This window comes from Sciurus carolinensis, chromosome 11 (assembly GCF_902686445.1).
Source record: "Sciurus carolinensis chromosome 11, mSciCar1.2, whole genome shotgun sequence".
Taxonomy (NCBI): Eukaryota; Metazoa; Chordata; class Mammalia; order Rodentia; family Sciuridae; genus Sciurus; species Sciurus carolinensis.
The window spans coordinates 64,789,008-64,810,371 of NC_062223.1; the positions used below are offsets into that span (position 1 = coordinate 64,789,008).

Here is a 21,364-nt window from a genome sequence, read left to right on the forward strand (position 1 = left end):
TGTTAACTCAACAGGATAATTTATTTACATGCTGAAATGACGAGTGAAACATATTCTCTACATCCATAACTTAAGTACAATCAGTTATAATTACAAAACTGCAGCAATCTGAGCTGCCACCTGCTGGGATAGGTCTAAGGGAAATGTTTTGATGTTCCAGAATACTCTTAATACTTTGCAAAAAATGAAACAAAATAAAAACACAACTTCACAATTCTTTTCTGGGTTACAACTCCTTCTAAGAATTTCTTTCTTCAGCTCCTATTTTTGCTGCTTTCCAAGAGAGACAACACACGTTGCATTTACTTCTGAATTGTCAATGAGGTATGTGTGTATCAGTGAAATAAACAGAAAATTCATTCATTCATGGCCTTTGCACAGCTTTTATTATTAAGCTATGAGCATCCTGTTTGAGGCTAGTTTTACTAGCGGCTATGTGCACATTTGTCCGCAATAAAGAAGTTTACCTCATTCCCCTCCCCCTTTTCTAGTAGCAGGTTTTGCTTTTTGTTTATTGTTTTTGCACATCCCTTTTTCACTTTACAGTACATTTGACTATAGTGCACAACATGATTCCAAGTCAAAACAGTGGCCCATTGGGCACTGAGCTTCTGATTGGTGAAGGGCAGTCCAATCAGTGCTGGTGTCACTGGGTTACCCCAACCATGTCCGGCCATAATGGCACTACACCATAGTAGTGAGCCATCTAATTAAAATCAAAAATCCCTCAGGGAAATGCTACACTAGCAGAGTCAGTCTTGAGTCAGATCTTTATTTGGCGCTCCATCCAGATAAATTTTTAGTGCTTTTTCTTTACGAGGTGAGTATGTTACACGATGTCCAGTCTTCGGAGTCGACTGCTTTCTTTTTCATCAGTTCATTTCTTTGCTCATCTGTCAACTCCATTACTTCTTCTGTTTTATCCCTTTATTTAAAATATGAATTACATATGAGTCTAGTTATCCAACTCCCTCTATTAATTTATGCCTGAATGATGCTATAATGCTCCTCATATAGCATCCTGATTGTCCTGGTGAGGCTGTATATAATCTCATATACTAAGGAATCTTAGATTTTTTAATTTGTTTATCATATTAGCACTGTGCTCACTTCTCCAAATGACAAAGAATAATTTCTATGTATTATTAAAAGTACTAATAGTTATCATTATTAAACACCTGTGTATAACAGGCACTGTACAATAGCTCTAGCTAAAATCCTGAAAGGAAAATATCATTGTCATCATTTACAGATGAGAAGCTAGGTAAATAAAAGGCTAAGTTTGAACCCACAATTGCTTGTCAAAAACTATCATTATTTCTCTATATCTGCATTATCCCCTTAGGTGGTCACTAGCCAAATGACTATGAGCACTTAAAATGTATCTGATCCACACTGAGATGTACTGGAAACATAATATACAACATTTCTAAGACTTGGTACAAGAATGTAAACTATTCCATAATAATTTTTGTATTGGTGACATGCTATAATGATAATAGTTTGGATGTACTGGATTAAAAGTATTTTATTAAAATTAACTTTGCCTGTTTTTCTTTTTACTATTTTTAATGTGTCCACTAGAACTTCAAATTATCATGTGTGGCTCTCACTGCATTTCTATTGGTTAGTACTACTCTCTATCAAAATAACATTAATTTATGGTAAATAAGATATTCATGTATGCTAAAAATATTTTATCATTACAAGCAACAAAAAACATTGGAATGTTACCTATAAATATGACTGCACCATCGTCACAGATATAAAGAGGCCAGACATTCAGGGCAGAAACTTTAGGATTCCAGTCCAAATCTTGATGAATATCAAGGACAGAAATATCACAGGGAAAAGTTCCTCTGCCCTATGGAGAAAAAATTGAATGAATAGATCATGCCTATAGCCATGTTTATCATGTATTAATACACAGATTTAACACTCTGAGACCTTACCTTGGCAAATTCAATATCTTCCAAAGGAATTCCACTGATTTCACTAAGCTGTAAAAGAAAAGGTTTTATATAAGTTCATTTAAAAAAAAAACTTAGAATTTATTTTCCTTTTATCCCACATATTGCTTACCCCCCCCCCCAAAAAAAGGTAATATTTGATGTAATCAAGAAAAGGAAAAAGAAGAAAATAGAAGAAAAAGCAGAAAGTGCAATTCTCTCCTCTGGCTACCATGCAAATGCTAAGCCCCAGAAGCATCAAGTAAATACATTTCTTCCAGGTCTTCTATATATAAATAAATTCATTCACACATTTCTATAATGCATACAATTATATTTATAAGATATCTCTATAAGTACAATTTTATATAGCACATGTAGAAAAATAGGATACAGAATAACTTCACAGATCCAATTCCTAGATGTGGAATTTGATAGTGCCCAAATGAACTCTAAAAAGAGTCTATGAATTTAAACATTTATCAGAGGGGTATGCTATTGACCATTTCCCCTGAAACCCTGGGAACTCCAGGTATTTTTTAATTTTCTAAATCTTCACGTTAAGAGGTGAAAAATATTATTTTAATTTGTATTTCTTCTGTGATTGCCTGTTCATCTTTCTTATGGACAACTTGTTTCATACAGGTTTCAAATAGTTTTCTTCCCGTTTCTTGTCTTTTATCTTTATTTATATATAGTTTTTAAATACTGTTTGTGGTTCTGCAGATGATTAAAGCTTTTCTGTAGTGTTTCTTTTCTTTCTTTGACTTCTGACATTATACTTACAAACATCTTTCTTCAGCATTATGAACATGTTTTTAATATTTTGATACAGTACCTTTATCATTTTACTTTATTTCTTATATATTTAATGCATTTAGAATTTATTTTTGTATCTGGTATGAAGTATGGAAATAAATGTTTATTCAAATGCCTTTGCAGGACTGGGGGTTGTGGCTCAGTGGCAGAGTGCTGAATGGCATGTGTGAGCCCCTGGGCTCAATCCCTAGCACCAAAAAAAAAAAAAAAAAAAAAAAAAAAAAAAAGCAAAACAGACCTTCATTTGAATCATTTGAACTCATTTCTAAATTTTACTTCATTTGATTTTTTTTTTTTTTTTAAGACATACAGCAATTTACTAACTTGTAACTAGTCCTAATTATTTTAAAAAAGCTGGATTCAGGTAAAAGAAAGTGAAGGTTCACTTCTAGATGAATAAGAGTCAAAGTAATACTAAAAACATCAGGAGCTCTCAGGAGCAACCAGAATGTATCAGAGACCAATAGAGACGGTGCTAACAGTGTTTGGTATTCACTTCCTAGCCTAGCTAGCCTGTCTTATTGGCAACCAAGGAAAATTGTGTATTAGTTCATTTTGTTTAAAATGAACGAAAATGAATTTACCTTCTCTCGCAACTCATCAACACTACTGCTCTCCAACACAACCTCCTGGAAGGGATCCAACTTCATCTCTGAAGGCCTCCACCGTCGTGACAGAACAGCAAGCTGCGACATGGACTTCATCTTCTCTACCCCTAAGAATATGCAAGATCATGCCCATCATTCTATTTTCCCTAAAGGTTCATGATTTGACTTCCCTATAGTGCCTCACTAAACAAAAAGATTGATTTCGAGTGCTATTCTTTAAAAAGTAGGCACGAAAAAAATCAATTATCCCAAGGAGTTGAGAATGAAATGTTTCCTCTCTTTCCCCCATTCTCCAAAGATGACTGTGCTCTTTTACAAGCCATCCTTCTGCTAGTACTTCTAATTTTCACTCCCTCCTAACTCCTGTTGGATGCTGTTTTATCAATACTTCCTTCTCTGGGTCTTTAATATTTGCTTCTCTAATGGCTATTACCCCAACCTAAAATCATAATCAAGTCATCTTCACTTTATCTTCTTTTTTTTTTCCATGTCAGTTATTGCTAAACCTTCTCTTTTTATGAACTCCCAAATTTTGCTATCCTTCAAAATCCAGCTCAACTGTCCCTTGCTTCTCTGGTGTATACAAAAGCAAATCCCATTGATTTGGTCCCTTAGTACCCATCATGTTACATAGGTACTATCTTTTTTTGTAGTACCAGGAATTAGCAGCATCTGGTGAATACAGTTGAGTAAATGTTTCTTGGACTTAATTACATGACTCATTTTTACTCAATTATTTTGAGGATAAAATATATACTGAAATGATACGGATGCAGGCACCCACCATCCAGTACTAGAGATAGCTAACATCTCTGCCAATACATTATCTCCATATTTCCTTCCAAGTGTGATTTCTATGTCCTTCACAGTCCCTGCCCCGACACAGTGGTTATTCTCTAACGTCCAGACACTCAGAGAAGGAAACTGCAATCTGGAGCACTTGCCCACACAAACAATGCCTAGAAGTTCTTTGCCTCTCCAGTTAACTTTTCAACTAATCAAAATTCCAACTATTTATATTTAAACCAAATTAGAACTGAAACAGCCTGTAAGAGGGGATATGTTTGGACAATTGAACACTCTAAAGACTATCATAGTCTTACATAAATAACGTCTAGAATTGGTATTTTGATTTCTATAGAAAAAAATTAAAATCCTCCTAAACAACAATAAAGTTAAAAAAAATTATAGAACTAATAAGATCTCCCCAAAGTTAACTTTCCTTCCACTACCTCTTCCAAAAACAGTATTTTAAATGTTTCGATGCTGAAAATAAATCAAGAGGTGTGACAAATACAAGTGGCTCTTCTAGGTTATTGTTACGGGTTGTCTCATTTCAAAAAGACGTAAGTTCAAATCCCAAGTAACTCAGAAAGCAACTTAATTTGGAAATAGGGTCTTTAGAGAAGTAATCAAGTTAAAATGAGGTCATTAGGACATGATTAGCATCTTCAAGGGGAAACTTAGGTACAGACAAGCCTACAGGGAGAACACCATGTGAAGGTGAAGGCAGAGATCTGGGCTACTACAACTACAAGCTAAAGAAATGCCAAAAATGGCCAACAAACCTCCAGAAGCTAGAGAAGGGACATAGAACAGGTTCTCCCTTACAAGACTTTAGAAGGAACCAAGCTGCCAACACTAGACCTCTGACTTCAAGCCTCCAGAACTGTGAGATAATAAATTTCTGTTGTTTAAGTCACTCAGTTTATAGTATTTTGTAATGGCAGCCTAGGGAACTAATTCAGTCCTTATTCTCAAAATCTTTGATCAATTATCAGTACCATATCCTCAATACAAAATAAGCCATAATGAAAAAGAAACAAAATAACAAACACTGCTAAGAAAACATAAGCAGAATTTTCTACACAATATACTTTCAAAAAGAAGAAATTAACAGTCTCAAAATTAGAAAACAGAAGAAATATTAAAAGGAAAATGGGGCCCAGAAAAAGAAGAAAGGTAAAAGACATTAAACATTCTCTAAAAGTAACTTAAGGAGTTATATTAGGACACAGGTAAAGTAAATAAAACTCTCAGGGATGGGATAGGAGCAGGTATTGCATCAATCCATAATAATGGTATCTTTATCCTTAAAGTCATAAAAATACTACATGGCATATTAGATTACTGATAACTCATTATGTGATTAAAAACTATAGGCTTCTATTAATTTTAGGGTATTCTAATATATTTCTCCACAAAAATATTGCTAATACCATCAAGAACTTCAAGGAAAACTTCCCAGTTGCTGGAAATATTAATATCTTCTTCATAAATATGATAATCCAAAAAGACAGTGCCAGGATTCTTCCATGTTTTTTTCCTTAGACGAAACCTACAAACATGATAACATATTTAAAACTAGTATAATTTTAAATTCTTAGTTTAAAAAAATGATGTCAATCTGACACAAAAGAAAAACTATGCTCAAATAAAGTCAAATGGACGTTCATTAAATTTGGGAAAAATGTAAAGAAATGCTCTTCAAATTTAATATCCTCCACAAGAAATTCAAATAGAATTCTAATATACTTGCTTAATACTATTAATTTGCTACTTAATACTATTAAAATTCTGAATAGCAGAGGAATTTTTAATTCTTCCAGTTTCAGAAAATCATACCAGTCTATATCCACTGACCATACAACAATCTTTCTTCAAGCTGCTGGTGACACTGTAATTTTGCTTTACCTGTCAATACTGAGTTCTAAACCACACTGCTCCCTGAGTTGAGGAATTAATTCCTCTTTTGATTGCCGCACAGTCATTCCTTTAGCAAACACAGCATCTAGCAGAAACTTGCATGGCTGGGAATATAAACATAAATAATTAGAGCTTGAATTACATATTCAAATAAGGATTATGAAGACACTTTATTTGTACTTTTTAATGATATATGAAGGGCCTGAGTTTAAGAGTCTATTTTCCTAGTTTTCAATCTTAGCTCCAGAACTCACCAGCTCAGCTATCTTGCCTCTGTACCTCAGTTTTCTCATTTAAGTTGGGAATAGTATCTTTCTCATTGAGTCACTGTGAAGATTAACTAGGATAATGCACTCATATTTTCCTTCTTGAAATAAAATGATCACAATTTTTTTTCCTTTTTTTGTAGCTGTGGGGATTGAACTTGGGGCCTCGGGCATGCTAACTCTACCAGCACTGAGCAACAGCCCTAACCCAAATGATCACAATTTTGATGGTAAAAGGAACCACTTTCACGAACTAAAACGAGGGAAACGCATACTGAATCTATAAGCACATTAATTAACTGTCTGAAAAGAAATACAGTATTCACAAACCCCAAACTCAGAAGAAATACAAGTCAAATGACTATAATGGGTCACAAATAAGAGACATGAAACATGTTTGATGAAGTATTTGCTGAATGAATAGAAGTATTTTATGAAAAATTCATAGTTTTCATATTTGTCTAGATTCCCTATGTTATAAACATTCTGAAAATAGGATATTTGTCTTATTCTTTTGGATATTAGCCACAAGTCTTGTACATCACAGGAACTTAAAATATTTTATTGATTATTCCCTAAAAACCAGTTTTATAAGATCCTTAATCCCACCATTTATAAGTTATGTGACCTTGAATAAGATACTTAACTTCTCTGTGCCAGTTTCTTTGCCTATAAGGTGGAAATAATAAATAGCACTTAAATCATGGAGTTAACTAATGAGGATTAAATGAGTTAGCTTTTGGAAGCACTTAGAGTATAAATACTTAATAAATATCACATAAATACTTGTTAAATGCTAAAATGACTCTGGACATTAAAGTACCTATAGATTTTACAGGTGAGCTGCTATCCACCTGTACATTTTAAAATCATTCCAAGAAAGTAAACACAAATAAACCTCTTTTTAAAGGTAGGAAAAATTTTTTTTAGATGCATCACTTACCTCTTGTTCGTTGACTAAAAGCTGGTACACTTTAACTCTGTATTCTCCTTTTTTAAGTGCTCTCCCCAGTCTTATTGTAATCTATAAATTAAAAAATATTTTTTTAGATATACTGTCTCAGCAGAAAGATAACCCATTCTCACTTCATTGTTGAATTTTGTTTTCCAAAAGTCCCTAGATTATGGGTTCTTTGAGAACAGGTATATTTTTTAGCTCTGAATCCCTAGTACCTGGAACAGTAACCGATGCACAGTTAACATTTAACAACTATTTGTTGGATGTATAAAGAAAAAACAATAATTAAAACACCCCAAATAAACATCAAAGAAAAAACACTCTTAAGGTATCTACTTCACCTTACTATGAAGAAGCACAAGGTATTTCTCAAACCTATCATTTAAAACAGATTCTAATTACTCAATGATTAATCAACCTTATTGTCATCTGAAAATGATGAAAGTGTCTCATTCAGTCGGACGCTCTCAAATTCTTGATTGCTGGCATATACTCGAAAGACCTTGAAGTGAGATGACAAAACTCCAACAAAGGGCTCTAAATGTTGTTTGAAAGCTGCCAGAGTAATTCTTTTATCAACATGAACCATCAACCCTAGGCACAAAAAATTAAAACAAAACAGGAACAAAAATGTAAAAGAAACCTCTATGAGCATAAATGAAACAGACCATATACTTTTTATTATATACTAATCAGGACAAAGTACCTCTCATACTTTTAGATAATATACTATATTGGATGAATAAAAATCAAGGGCACTGAATATATATGACAGCTTTAAATGTTCTGAGATATTTAAGTGTTTATTTATTTACTTAATTGCTGAATTCAAAACCAGAGATTCTTTCAAAATACACGTTGCAAGTTCCAGACAGTAATAGTGTAGGTAGGCTTTGACTGGGTTCCACCTGCCTCCTCTGCTTCCCAGCCATGGGATGTGAAACAGGTCATGGGCATTTGTACTTTTGTTTTTTCATGAGAAAAATGAAGATAATATTAGTACCTGCCTTGCCATGTAGTGTGAATTCAAAACTCATTCATTTATCGTGCCTTTAGCAGAGTGCCAGGAATTCAGCAAATGCCAACAACACTTTTAGATTATGTAGTTCTGGGATTTCTACCAGAAAAAAATTTAAGACTAATATATTAACCACATATTTGGATTGTAACAGAAACTGAATCTGACTGGATCAGAAATTCTTTCTTACCCTGGGTTTCAACTCAAACTCCTTGGCATCATAAATGATTATCTTTGATAGGTTATATTTTTTCTTTTTTTTGGTACCAGGGATTGAACCCAGGGGACTGGACCAATAAACCACCATCCCCAGTCCCCCCCCCCCCCCCTTTTTGTATTTTACTTAGAAATAGGGTCTTAATGAGTTGCTTGGCACCTCACCATTCACCTCACCATTGCTGAGGCTGGCTCTGAAATCACAATCCTCCTGTCTCAGCCTCCCGAGCCACTGGGATTACGGGCGTATGCCACCACAACCGACTTTGATAGGCTATATTTTTTCTAGTGTTTAATCATTTCAATCTTTTGTCCCTTATTTTAAAAGCTACTCATGAGGCTATTTCCAGAATGTTCCATTTATCCTGGTCCTCATATTCTAGCAAAAACTTAACTTAGATATCTCTTTCTCTTCTAATAAGGCAGTGCTAAGTATAAGAACTGCCATGCTGCCTCAGACCCATGGTCCCTCTACATTCCTGAGACTCCCTTGATGGTAGGTCATTTTTTTTTTTTTACAAAATCTATGACAAGGGTAAAGGATGAGACCCTAAACCACTCCTGGTTTACATTCTCAGGTCATTCCCACTTGGATATATGAATTTTTTTGAGTGGATTTTTCAAATGAAAAATGACTATTTTCTTGGTTGTGAAATATAGGTACGTTATAGAAAATATGATGACTACAAATTAGAGGAAAATATAAAGGTGATGAACTTTGTTTACTATATGCCTTTTCTTTTTTTTTCCTTCTGTAGTAGGAATTGAACCCAGGGGCATTCTACTACTGAGCTACATCCCCAACCCTTCATATTTTTTTGAGACAAGGTCTCACAGGACTCAAAACCTGTGATCTTCAGTCTCTTGAGTAGTTGGGATTACAGCTGTGCACCACCATGACCAGCTACTGTGTACCTTATGAGGTAGCCATTTATTTCGGTTTGTTTAAAATGTCAATTTCTAAGCTTTAGGGAGTGTCCATAAATGTTAATAATCTAACTTTTGGCCAACGAGCTTCTGATAGCCAGCTTGAGGGTAGACGGTAATAGAAAAATTACTTGACTAGACATCAAAAGTCTATGGCTAGCCATGCATGGTGGCACAACAGCTATAATCTCAGTGACTTTGGGGGATGAAGTAGGAAGATAGCAGGTTCACAGCCAGCCTCAGCAACTTAGTGAGGCCCTAAGAAATTAAGCAAGACTCTGTCTCAAAATAAAAAAGGGCTGGGGATATGGCTCAGTGGTTAAACACCCCTGGGTTCAATCTCTGGTGCCAAAAAGCAGGGGCAGTGCTATGACTAGATTTCAGTTTTGCCACTTTAGTTCTACAAATGGCTGCAGGTAGGGCATCTAATCTCTCAGAGTCTCAGTTTTCCCACATAATCTTAACATCAGTCTTTTTATGACAATAACAATAAGATAATATTGCCATTTTGGTTTCTCACTTAACCTCTAGTAATATTGTATCACAGGAAGATAGAAATGATTTTTGGTTACTGATACAATTCAAAATGGTGATTACAACCAAGTGATTAAAAGGCCTGGCCTGAATGAATTCCTGGTTCTTCTTCATATATTTAACTTTCATAGATTTAAATTTGACTTCATAATTTTTCTGTATTTGAAGTAGATTCATTGTACTATGGGGATTATAGTATTTATATCTCAGTTGGGTCAATACAAATTGCTAAGCATAGCCCTGGCCAAGAATTGCTAATTTATTGGCTACAATTATTTTAGTTTTAGAGATGACACTTTTTGTCTACCCCTAAAAAAGACAGAAGAATTCAGTCTCTTTATAACATAACCTCAAAGTATCTTCAGGGTTTTTTTCTTCTTTTTTTAATATCTATTTCTTGAATGAGGAAAAACTGCACATAAATGTTTCAGTAAAAATGCACTACAATCATAATTTTAGTACCTTGGACCTTCTGTTTATATATAGGGCCTAGAGAAAACTAGATACCACCAGTAAAGTATTTCCACAGAATGGTTTACAGAAACTCCCTAAACAATTCCCGGGTCATAACTGACAGCTTAAAGACCTGTTTGATTATTACCTAAGTGAAATGCCTATATTGCATACAATATATCACTCTTTGGGTATCAAGTTCTTTGTCTACCTGTTATACCTGGCCATTTTGTCTCTGTGAGGAATCTGTACTATTACTTGCTGCTCACACATTTTCCTATGTACCTACTTTCAGATCATTGAGGAACTATGATGAACTGGGCTTAGTACCCACTCTGAAAAACCTGGCTCCTGGTTATTATCTCTCTTCCCCTTTCTCTGAATCAGTTTCTGAACACAAAAAGGCATTTTAAAGGGTTTTCCTTTAAAACCAAACTTTCTGTATGGTTTCTGAAACCCTATATAAACTGTAGCAGTTGGTGTCTCTTCATTATATTTATTATTTCAATGAATACTGGTAAATTAGCCTTGTACGAATTTCCAAAAAGGTTAAAATAGCCAGTGGTGTTCCTTTTAAAGAGTTTATCAGCTGGGCACAATAGCACATGCCAATCCTAGCAACTAGGGATGCTGAGGCAGGAGAATCACAAGTTTGAGGCCAGTCCTAGCAATTTACCAAGACTCAGGAAAAAAAAAAAAAAAAAAAGGGCTGATGATATAGCTCAGTGGTAAAGTGCTCCTGGGTTTAATCCCTAGTATAAGGAAAATAAAAAGGTTTATGATGGGAATGAGACTTTTCAAACTTTGTATTTCCAACTGAATTCTTCCTAAGTCTGAAATAATCATCCAAATTTTCTGCAAATCATTCTAAAACAGACCATTTAAAAGAACAATCTTTTCCTAAAGAGGAGCTACTTTTAATTTTTCCAGTGTCTTTGTCTACTATGCTAAGAAAGCAAAGCAGCCATGGCTATTTTTCCACTACTATGATGTAAGAAACAGTGGTAGCAGTTATGGGGTGGTGGCTCATAATCAGAATACCAGCATCTGATTCTACCACTGCCAATATACAAGTTGTGTGACCTCGAGCAAACTATTTTAACCTGTTTGAGCCAGTTACTATCTAATGGTAACAATTTTACACAGCTGTTAAGAGAATAAAAATGCAATAATGCTGAGGAGCCTGATGAAGTAAAAGCTCCATAGAAACAAAGTGTTATTATAATAATAATTTCTGTCTCCATTTTGGCTTACCAATCCACATTCCCACACCTGACTCGCTCAAAGTTATATGTATGGATGTCATATGATTCCAGTGTTATTTGGACATAAATAACCAAAAGCACAAATTTATGTACTTTTAGTACTGATTTTATAATTTCTACCACTTCAAGATTCATACCACTATGCACACACACATATTGTATGTATGTATGTATGCATATATATATATATTTTTTTTTTTTTTTTTTTTGGTTGGTTGTACACCTCTTCCCTGGGTAGATGCAGCATAAGGTTACATCTTAGTTGTCTGTACTTCTAATAGCTATGCAGGTATCTAGAATGAATTCAGGAAACAACAAAAGGGGTGGGGTGGGTGGATGAATGGATGTAAAAGCGGGGTTCTCTCCCAAAGGTAAAAGCATGTGCATTCAATTAGAAGCCTTACATTCTAGTAATAGTACTCACTACTCACTAGCTATGTATGTACTTTTGAGCAAGTTATCCATCCTCTGAAAGCTTGAGTTTTCTTATTTGTCAAATAAGAATATCGAAGTCTTAATTTCAGAGGAAATTTAAGGGAGAAAAAGCATTCAGAAAACTATTTCTCTTTTACATTTGAAAAAAAAAATTGTACCTTGAACTCTGTTGTGTTGCTAATTCTTTGGCTAGTTTTAGTCTGAGGTTCTATAAAAGTTCTTTTCAAATGTTCTTTTTAGAGGTCTCACAGAATGCTATATATTCATGTTTCTGTTGTTACTGCTTGTCTCACATGCCCACACTGGCAGATCTCTTTCATCTTTTTGGGATTTACACAATTCAGAGCTTCTAGTTTGTACTTTGCCCGACTTTCTCACTTACAGATTTTTAGGGGTGAGGGAAAGTTGTTTGCAATGGGGATAGAGAGACAAGAGAGAATGCACAAATAAATTCTCCTGGGGCCAGGTATGGTGGTGCTTGCCTATAATTCCAGGGGCTTGGGAGTCAAAGCCAGCCTCAGCAGCTTAGTGAGGCCTAATCAACTTAATGAGAGCCTGTCTCAAAATAAAAAATAAAAAGTGCTGGGGATGTGGCTTAGTGGTTAAGCGCTCTTGGGTCCAATCCCCAGTACCAAAAAAATAAAATAAAAACTCCTAGACACCAAATATCAAATTTTCTAAAGCATCTGGGTTCTTTTTTTTGGGGGGGGGGGAGGGGGAGTCAGATATCATTTATTTTTTAAACTATTCCTCATTTTTTTAACTTGGTATTTTTTATCATTATTGTTTGCTAATATTGAATATCTTTTGTAAAAAAAAAAATTCACCAGAGTTGACATAATTATTGACTAATGTATTGACTGAAGAGGTCTAAAAACAGGTGTGTGCCACCATGACTGGCTAGTATCCAATTCTTAACTAAAAACTGTAATGAAATGAGAAAAAAGTTGATGCTGTTTCAAAGAGCCTTTCCTTCTGAAGTACATACATTTATGTCCTTCCCCAGAGCCTTCGTCTGCAGCATAGGGATCTGCTTTGAAATACATGTACTGCAATTCTCCCCTACTCTTGCCACTCTCATCATATTCACTATCAGTTCCAGAGTCTTCTTCTGCTGTATCCCAAGTCTCTTTTTTCCCTTCATTTGCTTTAGTTCTTCTGCTACTTGTGATACTGTGAGAGTCAAGTCCATTAGCCAAAGGGATCTGAGCATTATCTGCATTGCACAAAGTATCACTGCTATGACTGGAGCTAAGAATATCACTGTCCACTGAACTTGTACTCCTGTCATTATTCACATCTGAGTCCGATCGTTCTTCGGACTGAAAATTTTCTGGGTCAGAAGTCTGGATGTGCTGTTCAAGTTCTCTATTATCCACTGATGCTGAAGAGTCCCTCTCATTTAGAGGTGATTCGATGTTTTCAAAGTCACTTGTCTCAGTACTTTTACTGCTGTCCCCGTTATCTCCATCCTGCTGTTGCTGCAGCGATAAGCTTTTGAGTTTTTCAGTGCTTTCTTCCAGAATAGCTTCCACAGACTTTAGGCTCCCTACAGGTCCTGTGACTCTTTCACAATCTTCATCCACATTACCAGAATCGCCTCCAGCTTTCTGGTATGCTGTCCTTTTGGAATAAGATCCTGGGGATTGTTCAGGTAGCAAAACAAATAACCTAATTGTATTTGCATGTCGATCCAGGAGTTTCCATAAATGAGAGTCCGTAAAGGCCATTTGGTAATCCAAAGTCTCGGAACTTTCAACGAACACCTAAATAGTAAGTTGAAGAGTTATAATGTATTATGTGAATGATATTTTTGTTCATCATTAGAATAACATTAATATAAAGCCATGCATAAACACTGCATTGTTTTGGAGACTAAATTAAGCTTGCTGGTCTTTGCAACTAGCCATAAAACTATGCCAAGATGGGCAGACATGGACAGACACAAACACGTACACATTCTTTACTGGATGCCCATTTTTAGAAACTTTTTACATAATAAATGCTGCCTATTAAGAAGTCAAAGTTTAGCATAAATATAGATAAGAAACATATAGAAATCCAAATTTTAGAGACATCTATGGGCAAATGATCTGGTTTTACAACAAATAAAGTGCAAGGAAGCAAACATAAACAACACAGGGAAATCTATAGCTCAAGAAATACATTATGTCTTAAGAAATACATTATAAACTTTGTTTCCCAATATTTCCCTATATTTGAAAAAAATTTTATAAGATAATCACAAAAACTGGAACATGGTCTAGATATTGTTCAAAACATTTAAACTTTTTTTAGGTATATAATGTAATTATAGTTAATTTTTAAACAGAATTCTCATCCTGTAGAGATACATGTTCATGATGCAGAGGATGTTTTTCAAATAATTTGAAGGAAGTGAGTAGTTAAATACAGATGAAACAAGAGTTGATAACTGTAAAAATTGTGTGATGGGGACATGGATGGTCATTACTCTGGTCTCTCTGCTTTTGTGTATGTTTGAAATTTTCCATAACAAAAAATTTTAAAAAAAGCAAATGCACATACACAAAATTGGCAATTACCAATAGTATGATTTTTGCATTAAACTAACTCTATTACTTAATAAATGTTACAAATCAGAACTACTTGATAATTTTTTTTTTAAAAAAGACACATCCACAGAAAAGTATTAGAATAGAGGTGAATGAAAATTACACTTAAAAATACTGAAAATGGTTAAGTGAGATATAAGACTTAAGCTGTACTAAGATGAATGAGACTGGAAAAGGTGATAAATAAAAGATGGCAAACAAAAAATCTGGACACAATTTATCTAGCATGAAACAATGACATTAGGAACAAATACATATGGAAAATGATAAATAATGAAACAAAGGATATCAAGAGATACAAGAGGATGAAGATGAACTTTCTTCTTTCCAACAAAGATAAATGAGTAGGTAAAGGGTAAATCCCAAACTGTATACTAGGCTTGCCTTTAACTTTCGGTAAAAAGAACTACCTTTATGGGAGAAGCTCAAAGATGAACAAAATTGAGAAGACCTAATCATTGTAGGTAGATTCAGTAATGAAGCCTTCACCAAAGAGGGAGGATGAATCTGAGGCTTGAAAAACAAATGTAGAGAGAAGAAATAACATTCCAGGTGGTGGGGCACACAAAGAAGACACACAGAAAGACTGATGCAGAGAGAGAAAGAAGCCTAATCTGACCTGACTACCAAGGAAGGTAATTATTGGGAAAAGTGCAAATTTTAAAGGTCAGTTTCAAACACATGATGGACAGCTCTAGAGGCCAACTGTGTAATACTGAACTTCATTTCATTTATTAATAGCAAAGAAAATAGTAATTAAAAAAAAAAAAAAAAAAGAACATACCTTGTTACTTCTAAAAAAACCTTCAGCTTTCAGGGTTTTACTGGGCACACTGAGAAGACGCAAATCATTATAGCAGCGTTCCAGTACTATTCTCATGGTCTCAGCAGGTAAATGGATGGCCTACAATGAAAGTATTTTAATAAAAAAGTACTCATTCAAAAGTACTTCTGTGCTTGATGTAGAAATATGAGAAACAAGACACTGCTGAGTTCTTAAAAATATCAGAGAAAATTATGAGAAAAATAATTTTAGCAAAGTTTTTAAAAATTTTGGAGAATCTAAGGAAAAAATTATCAGTCACATCCATTAATTAAGATATAAATTAGGAAACCAAATATCTCTTGTAAATGTATGTTCTAAAACTATTTTAAAGGTAGTTTTCTGCTAAAGACTGTACTTCTCTTAAACTTGTCATGTAGAGGAAGTGATGTGATTTCAAAGGAAATGAGTAACCGACTTTGAGAGTTGATATCAAACCAACAGTTAAAATGCCTTGGTTTTTTGATGGGTTCTGCTATATACTGTGAATGAATTAATATTTCTACTAAATCAGTTTTAATTTGTTTAAAGTGAGATTAAATTGATACTAAGTTACTCTGAAGTTCTGCATCCTTAATTTTTTGAGTCATTTTATCAATTTCATATGAAATGAGCAAATAAAAATAATTTAAAAACTATTTGTTTTCAATACAACTAATGGTGTCAGTTATGAACACCTAATTCTCAGGTAGCCTACTTATACTTTAAAATAGTATATTTGTGTGGGGTGCAGTGGCACACACCTGTAATTCCAGCAGCTGAGTAGGAAGATCACAATTTCTAGACTAGTCTCAGCAATTTAGTGAGACCCTGTCTCAAGATAAAAATTAAAAAGGACGGGGGGTGTATCTCAGTGGTAAAGCACCCCTGTATACAATCCCCAGTATCAGATAACAAAAACACCACCAAAAACAAACAAAACAAAGCCCCTGATATTTGCTGCTACAATATCTTGTACATTTCTTTTCTTTCTTATTTTTGGGTACTGGGGATTGAATCCAGGGGTACATAACCACCGACAACATCCCCAGTCCTATTTTCTATTTTATTTACAGATAGGGTCTCACTGAGTTACTTAGGGCCTTGCTAAGTTGCTGATCCTTTCCCCTTAGCCTCTAGAGCTGCTGGGATTATAGGCAGGCGCCACCATGCCCAACTCCATTTATTTTCTAAACATATTTTTCCTAACGAAGTTATGAGCTTCATCAAGGAAGGGACTGGTACTTTGTATCTCTGTGTGTGTGTGTGTGTGTGTGTGTGTATGTCTCCTATCTGAGTGCTTATACTGTAGATTGAACTGAAATTCTTTACATCTGGCATTTGTACTTTTTAAATGAAGAGCAATTATATTAATATAGTATGTATTTATTAGCAATTTAATCATAAAATATAATTTTGCAACATGATTTGTTTCCTGAGTATTATTACTTTGGTAAAAGTGTTAGAAGTCACTGTTTTGTATTTAACAAAATAATAGCCACCAATTCTTATTATATATTTAATATTTTTTCATACAAAGCACTTGTTTTTTAATGTTTATGATAACCCTGTTCTACAGGTATTAAAACTCCCAAATAATTAGCTAAAAGAAGACTACCATAAGATACATAGCTGAAAACTACTCTCAACTTCCTGATTTCCAATTATTGAACAATTTTCACTACATTGAGAGTTCTTATCCAGGAGTTTGAGAACCCTGTAAAATTTTGCCTGTTTGTGCGCTCAAGGTTCTATAACGTATACGACCCTTGAAAGGATAGTAACCATATGTCTGAAGTAGACCAGCCCATTTTCCCAAGAAAATTTGGATGTTTCCATCATCATATTTTTCCAGTCCAAAAATTCAGAAATTAGCCTATGTTCTCTAATACTAACTTGCATAATGGGGCCAATATTTCACTCATCCCTTTCCCTGTCAAGCCTGCTTCCCCACTTCACTCCTCTACTGCTATTAATATATCACTGATTCTGTCACTGAAGTTTGAAGTCTCTCTGGGTCATCTGTGCTCCTGTTTTATGTCAACCTTCACCAATTACAGGTCCTACAGAATCTATTTATATAATCACTCTCACAATCTATCACAAGTTATACTTTCTTTAATTTCCAGCCATATGCCTTCATCTGAATTAGTTCAATAGCCTCCTCATTTCCCATTCCCGACTCTCCTTCAATCCATCTGGACTACCAGTCTAGTGTCACCAGACTTTTCAATCTATAACACAGATCTGTTCACACTACTTCTGTACTTAACAAAAGAAAATAAATAAAAAATCTATTCCCTACTGCCTACATCAAAAGAGAGCCCAAACTTCTGCTGTTTAAAGCCTCCCATAAAATAAACTGAATTTAGATCTCCAGGTCTGTTTCACAATGATTCACCCAAGGTTTACAAGTGCTGGTTATGTGCATTTGCCTCTTGCTTTCTTGCCTCCACACTTTGCTCAATCTGTTCCTTCTTTCTGAAATGTTCTTTCCTACTACAGTTGTGTTCTAACTACAAAAATTGTATAAGGTAGATCCTACATTTCACGTATACTATCCCACAAGGCCTCGTAAACAGCAGGCCCTCAAAAATAGTCACTGACCATTTGAAAACTTACCTTTGAAATTAGCGGTTTGAACTCTGTAACTGCTGATTAGTAAGCACGAACAGTTATGGGAGCAGCTACAGTTTCTGCCTTTAGATCAACAACATGAACTTTCACCATCACTTCGGTCACATTTGAAGACATAAAAACTAATTGGAGGTTATTTTTTTAAATCTATGGCATATGAGCATTGCATTCTTAATGTGTTTCTAATAGATGTGTGCTTCTAACACTGTTTCTAATATCTAAAAAGAGAGTATTTTCTAGTTACCAATATGTAAATGTACATTATACACATAACATGTTAAAAACTTCTTCACAATTTATCACAACACAAGCAAAGACACACAAGGAAATGAGGTTAATTAAAAAGTTCTCCCAGATTGCTTAAAAATAGCAGTCTTCCCTAGGAAGTATTAGTTTGTCCTGTGCACTACACATTACCTGCAAAAGTAAAAGTGTGATTTTTAAAAATACATGGCTTTGTTTCCTTCTAAAATATAACACTACCGGTCACATTTATTAAGCACATTAAATATACAAATCTAAAGTTCCAAATACAGAACAAAACCACAACACTAAATAAGTATAAATCTAGAGACTGCAAAACAAATACTAAGGGGGACATGTATAGAATCCCAATTGCTTTTAAACAGTTTTCATTAAACCATTAGACTTTCCTCATAATGAAAGTCTTCCTCTCCTCTCTTTGTTTCTCCTCTATTCCCACAGAAAATTCTACACAAAAACTAGTCTGATTTATTTATTTTGTCACTTAAAATCCTCACATTACATTTTAAACTTGTCTTTGTTTTTAGGTGATCATGTTATAACTAAACTTTTATTCCCTTGAAACATAAATGATCTTCAAGTACTGCATTTAATAGTTATTCTGTTTTAACCTCACATGTCAATGCTTAGATTTTTCTCCATGTTGCTAAATCTAAATGATAAAATATTCTGCTAAGATCCTGATAATTAAGGAATAATGGAAATTACTTCATACATCTTATAATTCATAGTTACATTTACAGTTTCCTTTTAATTGACTTCATTTCTGACTCATGTTATTCTTTAATTGCATCCTTTTTTCTATCTTGTTCAGAAAGTTCTTCAGAGGAATGCTATAGTAAGAGCAGAGTTCAACTGCAAAAGGCACCAAATTTTCAAAAATGAAATTTTCCCACTTGAGAGAAAGATCAGCTCCATGGAAGAATATTACACTTAAAGTACCTTGGAAAGAAGAGCCTTCATAAAACAGGAAGGCCTGCGGGATTCACAGAGTAACAGAATATGAAAGGGCAGAATAAGGTTTCTAAGTTCAACTTTCAGGAATAAAAAGTAAAGAAAATAAATCTGAATTTTGACTTACCACTGATGGAAGGGAGTTAAGAGTCAAGATACGATAGTAAGAATTTTGCAAAATTATTTAAATGCTTGGATTTTTCCTCCTATTTATTATGGTTTATATACAGTTTTCTAGTAAGAAAACTCTGGAAATGAGAAAGACCATGTAACTCTTCAGGGACTACTCTGGAGAAACTAGAGGCATTGTATTTTGCTTTCCAAGTCAGTCTCAAAGAAAAGAGCAAATGTACTGAGGGAATATGACAGATTTCATGAAGAGAGCAAAAAGTCCCTAGGATCTGTAGAAGTAGAGATTAGAGAAAACTGCAAATGTTGACAGTGACAGGGTTAGGAATCCACCTCCTCCAAAGAGACCATAAAAACAATCTACTTCTTGGACTTTCTGGCAGCAAACTTTTTTGGAGCAAGAAGAGAGGTCAAGGTAAGAGGAAGAGCGAGATCCTCCTAAGAGGTTAGCTGATAATTTCAGAAGATTATGGCACACAGGATTATTCAGTACCAAAATGATTCGGTACTACAGAGCAGAGAAGAAAAATCCCACTGCAGACTTCTTGTTGCTGTTGTTCATTTCCAAGATTTTTGCTAACTACTTCAATTATTCTATATGTTAAAAATATATTTAAAAGTTTAAATATATACATTTCTAAAAAAAAGAACATTTTCTTATGGAATTCCAGTATAACTAAAATAGCATAAAATTGCTTACCTCCAGGTTTGTAAGACTGGAAACTTGATCAGGCTTTCTTGTCTCCAAAAGTAGGTCAAACAATTACGTTGACTTGACTCCACCTAGAAAGAGTCCCATTGGTGTATCTTCTTCTCCTTCTATGATCGTTCTAGATAATCATGAAACTCATCATATTTCACAAGGCGACAGCAATCCAGGGGTATTACCTCTTCTAAATCCATCATCTAAAGAAAACACCCAAGTAAGAAAAAAGAAAACAGTGTTTTAGTTTTGTGTGTAACAGTCATATTAATTAGTTGATAGTCCCAACAAACAATAAAACCTATGTATTTATGATCTGAATCAAAGACATCAAAGCTATGGAGACAACTTAAATGTGATTTTTAAATGACCATGTTTCAAATCATGTACTATGCACTAATATATTTCAAAGACTTTTATTTATTTATTAATTTTGAGATAAAGGACAACGAAGTTTTACTGCTTTGCTAGCAAAGAAGAAACACAGGGGACTCCTGTCCTAGAATCTATAATTCTCCCCATCAGGCGAAACAGGGTTATTATTTTTTAATTATTATTATTATTTTTTTCCAGAGCCAAGGACAAAACTCAGGGCCTTGAGCAAGCCAGGTAAGTATTCTGCCACTGAGCTAAATCCCCAACCTTTGAACAAAGGGTTTTTAAAGAGGTGATTGAAAGGCTACATTCCAGGTGTGCCCTCAATAAAGATTTCTTTTTATATGGAAAAATTAACATTCTAAAGTTTAGATGGACTCAAAATCAATATGTTGCAATCTATTGTCTAGCAATATCCTACTAAAGACAGGAGAACAGTATATCTCTTAAAGCCATAAAGATTATGGCTTTTATTTTTTCCGAGTGCTACCCCCATTCTTCTATGGATGTACCCCTTACTATCAGTCTCCAGAATACCTACAAAGCATGGCATGAGAATTGCATTTATAGATTTCCCTCTAGCTCATGTCACTAGTAGATAATGTACCCTGGAGGTAACATCTCTTGAATGGGAAACCAGTCTTCTGGAGAAACACAGTAGGACTGCTAAGAAGTATTCAATGTCCATTAAGGGTTGTGATTATGATTTTAAAGGAGTATCTGAAAGCCTTAGTGTGTACCCCTTGATCTCT

General features: G+C 34.5%; 1 protein-coding gene across 1 annotated transcript in view; it reads right to left on the reverse strand.

Annotated features, from left to right (window-relative positions):
• Positions 1-367: 367 nt before the first annotated feature.
• Positions 368-21,364, reverse strand: part of Usp47 (ubiquitin specific peptidase 47) — a 97,105-nt gene continuing 76,108 nt past the window's right edge. The window contains 15 exon segments of the mRNA XM_047567660.1: positions 368-858; positions 860-928; positions 1,737-1,864; positions 1,953-2,000; positions 3,353-3,483; positions 5,596-5,714; positions 6,071-6,186; positions 7,292-7,372; positions 7,725-7,900; positions 13,143-13,920; positions 15,533-15,652; positions 18,173-18,282; positions 20,235-20,258; positions 20,261-20,356; positions 20,359-20,440. Coding sequence (XP_047423616.1) covers positions 753-858; positions 860-928; positions 1,737-1,864; positions 1,953-2,000; positions 3,353-3,483; positions 5,596-5,714; positions 6,071-6,186; positions 7,292-7,372; positions 7,725-7,900; positions 13,143-13,920; positions 15,533-15,652; positions 18,173-18,282; positions 20,235-20,258; positions 20,261-20,356; positions 20,359-20,440 — 2,184 coding nt within the window. The 3' untranslated portion in view covers positions 368-752.